This window comes from Penaeus chinensis, chromosome 9 (genome assembly GCF_019202785.1).
Source record: "Penaeus chinensis breed Huanghai No. 1 chromosome 9, ASM1920278v2, whole genome shotgun sequence".
NCBI lineage: Eukaryota > Metazoa > Arthropoda > Malacostraca > Decapoda > Penaeidae > Penaeus > Penaeus chinensis.
The window spans coordinates 12,264,476-12,266,975 of NC_061827.1; the positions used below are offsets into that span (position 1 = coordinate 12,264,476).

Below are 2,500 nucleotides of genomic sequence, written 5' to 3' on the forward strand. Positions count from 1 at the left end.
GCAAAACAGAGAGAGCAGCTCGAATCCCCATCCTTCCACAGAGAGGATCGAGACCCTTGGAGCCACGCCGCTGCTGGAACTCCTGGACGAGCTGGGTGGGTGGCCCGTGTTGCTGGGCGACGCCTGGAATGGGACCGACTACGACTGGGTGAGGCAGATGGCTCAGCTGAGGAATTACAACAACGACATCTTGATCTCGGAATGGGTCGCCGCTGACATCACGAACTCTTCGAACCACATTATTCAGGTGAGGAGGAAGGTCGTCGACCATGGTGCTTGGTAACGGTTCTGGATTTTCAGGTCTGGATTTAGGGGTTGTGGTTGAGTATGAGGGATTTTAGATGATTGAACAATGGCGTATGTTAGTTAATCAAAAGAGGTTCCAATATGTAATCTTATCAGTTGTTCTTTGGTGTCTGTCAGTATTATCTTCTTTATTTAGTCTGTAAAGGTTTGAGTCATTTCCCCTAATATTATCTGAAAGGGAGTGGGAACAGAAATAGTCACAGACAAACTGACACATTTAAAAGAAAAATCACAATCTAATCGTACTGTTAAACGGACAATTAAGCAAATCCGCCAACGAGAACGAACAATTAAAAGGGAATCAGACGGGAAAGAATCTAACCCACCACTCTTCCTCCCGGCGAGCAGTTGGACCAGCCCATGCTAGGCCTCCCGGGCAGAGAGTACTTCATCAACCCCGGCGACTTCCAGTACCGCGAAGCCTACCTCAACCTCATGCTCAGCGTCACCGAGATCCTGGGAGCCTCCGTCGACATCGCCCTCAGGGACATGACGGAGGTCCTGCACTTCGAGAAGCAGCTGTCGAGGGTTTGTATTTTGAGGGAAAGGGGGGAGGGCGGGTAGATGAGTGTATGTGTGTATGTGTGTGTGCGTGTAGTGTGTTAGAGAGAGAGAGAGAGAGGATGCGTAAATACAATAGACCTACTTATACTTTCACTCATTCACATACAGTTGAAATATATGACAAAATATCTAAATAAAATCGAATGACTCCTCAGATCCCCACACCCCACCCTAACCCCTACCCTCTAACCCCGACCAATAGCCTTTCCTTTTGCAATTAAACTAAATCCTGCACGCACTTTCCCCGGTCGAGCGGCGTCGTGCGTGCGTGCCCCGAGCGTAGTCATTTCACCCCTGACGGAGAGAGAGCATATGTCCCATAACCCTCTACCTGCCCAGATTCTCACGGCGGCGGAGGAGCGAAGGAACATGTCGGCGATTCACCGCAAAATGACGCTGGAGGAACTCAATAATGAAGTCCCGGGGGTAAGGATCTGCAGAGGCTGTTACTATAACTTTTTTTTTTTTTTTTAAACGTATGAAAATATAAGGGAAATTATCTTTATTCTCTCGTTTTTTCTCCTTATTAAGGAATAGAGAGCAACAGAATAGTAGAATTCTGTCCCCTCATTCTCCCTCTTTAATCAACAACAATTAAGAAAGAAAAAAAGAAAAAAAAAAAGAAAAAAGAATAATCCTAATAATAAACCGGAAATTACACACTGCAAAGAACATTTTTTTCAATAATAATAATGCAAAAAAAAAAAAAAAAAAAAATGATATCAAACATCGCAATATATCGCCCACACACACACGGCCCACCGAAATCCCTACCCATTCCCCGCTAACACGATGCCCGACGCCCTTCTCTCCAGATCAGCTGGCAGGACTACATTGACGCCATCGGCTGGAGCAACAACCACACGGACGAAATCGTGGTGTTCGGCCTCGACTACTTCAAGAAACTCGTCCCGCTCCTCAACGATACGGACAGCAGGTGGGCGGCTGCCGTAGTTGCTGTTTGTTTTTATCTGTTTGTCTGTTTATTTATTTGGCTGTCTGTCTCTTGTTTTATTTATTTGTTTGTCTTTTTTTTGTTGATTGATTTTTTTGGGGGGGTTGTTTGTCTTCTTTTTTGCAAATTGTTTTTTTTTTCAGCTGTTTGTCTATTTATTTTTGTTTTGTTTTATTGCTGTTTGTGTCTTTGAGCTGTTTTTTCAGCTGTTTGTCTGCTTCGTTTTTTTTTTTTTTTTTTTAGTTTTTTTTTTCTAGGTGTTTGGCTGGGTCTCATTTATGTTTTCTGTGTCTGTGTGTGTATTTTCTGTCTAGATGTTCGTGTGTATGCGTGTGTCTATCTGTCTGTCTGTCTTTCTTTCTTTCTTTCTGTCTGTTTGTCTGCCCCCCCCCCCCCCCTCTCTCTCTCTCTCTCTCTCTCTCTCTCTCTCTCTCTCTCTCTCTCTCTCTCTCTCTCTCTCTCTCTCTCTCTCTCTCTCTCTTTCTCTCTCTCTCTCTCTCCTCACTTTCTCTCTCTCTCTCTCTCCTCACTTTCTCTCTCTCTCTCTCTCTCTCTCTCTCTCTCTCTCTCTCTCTCTCTCTCTCTCTCTCTATCTATCTATCTATCTTTCTCTCTCTTTCTCTCTCCTCACTCTCTCTCTCTCTCTCTCTCTCTCTCTCTCTCTCTCTCTCTCTC

General features: G+C 44.8%; 1 protein-coding gene across 1 annotated transcript in view; it reads left to right on the forward strand.

Moving 5' to 3' along the window:
* LOC125028658 overlaps positions 1–2,500 on the forward strand; it is a 107,714-nt gene that overhangs the window by 86,472 nt on the left and 18,742 nt on the right. The window contains exons 6-9 of the mRNA XM_047618132.1: positions 42–247; positions 655–834; positions 1,210–1,296; positions 1,686–1,807. Of these exons, the coding sequence (XP_047474088.1) occupies positions 42–247; positions 655–834; positions 1,210–1,296; positions 1,686–1,807 (595 nt within the window). The remainder of the gene's footprint in view (positions 1–41; positions 248–654; positions 835–1,209; positions 1,297–1,685; positions 1,808–2,500) is intronic.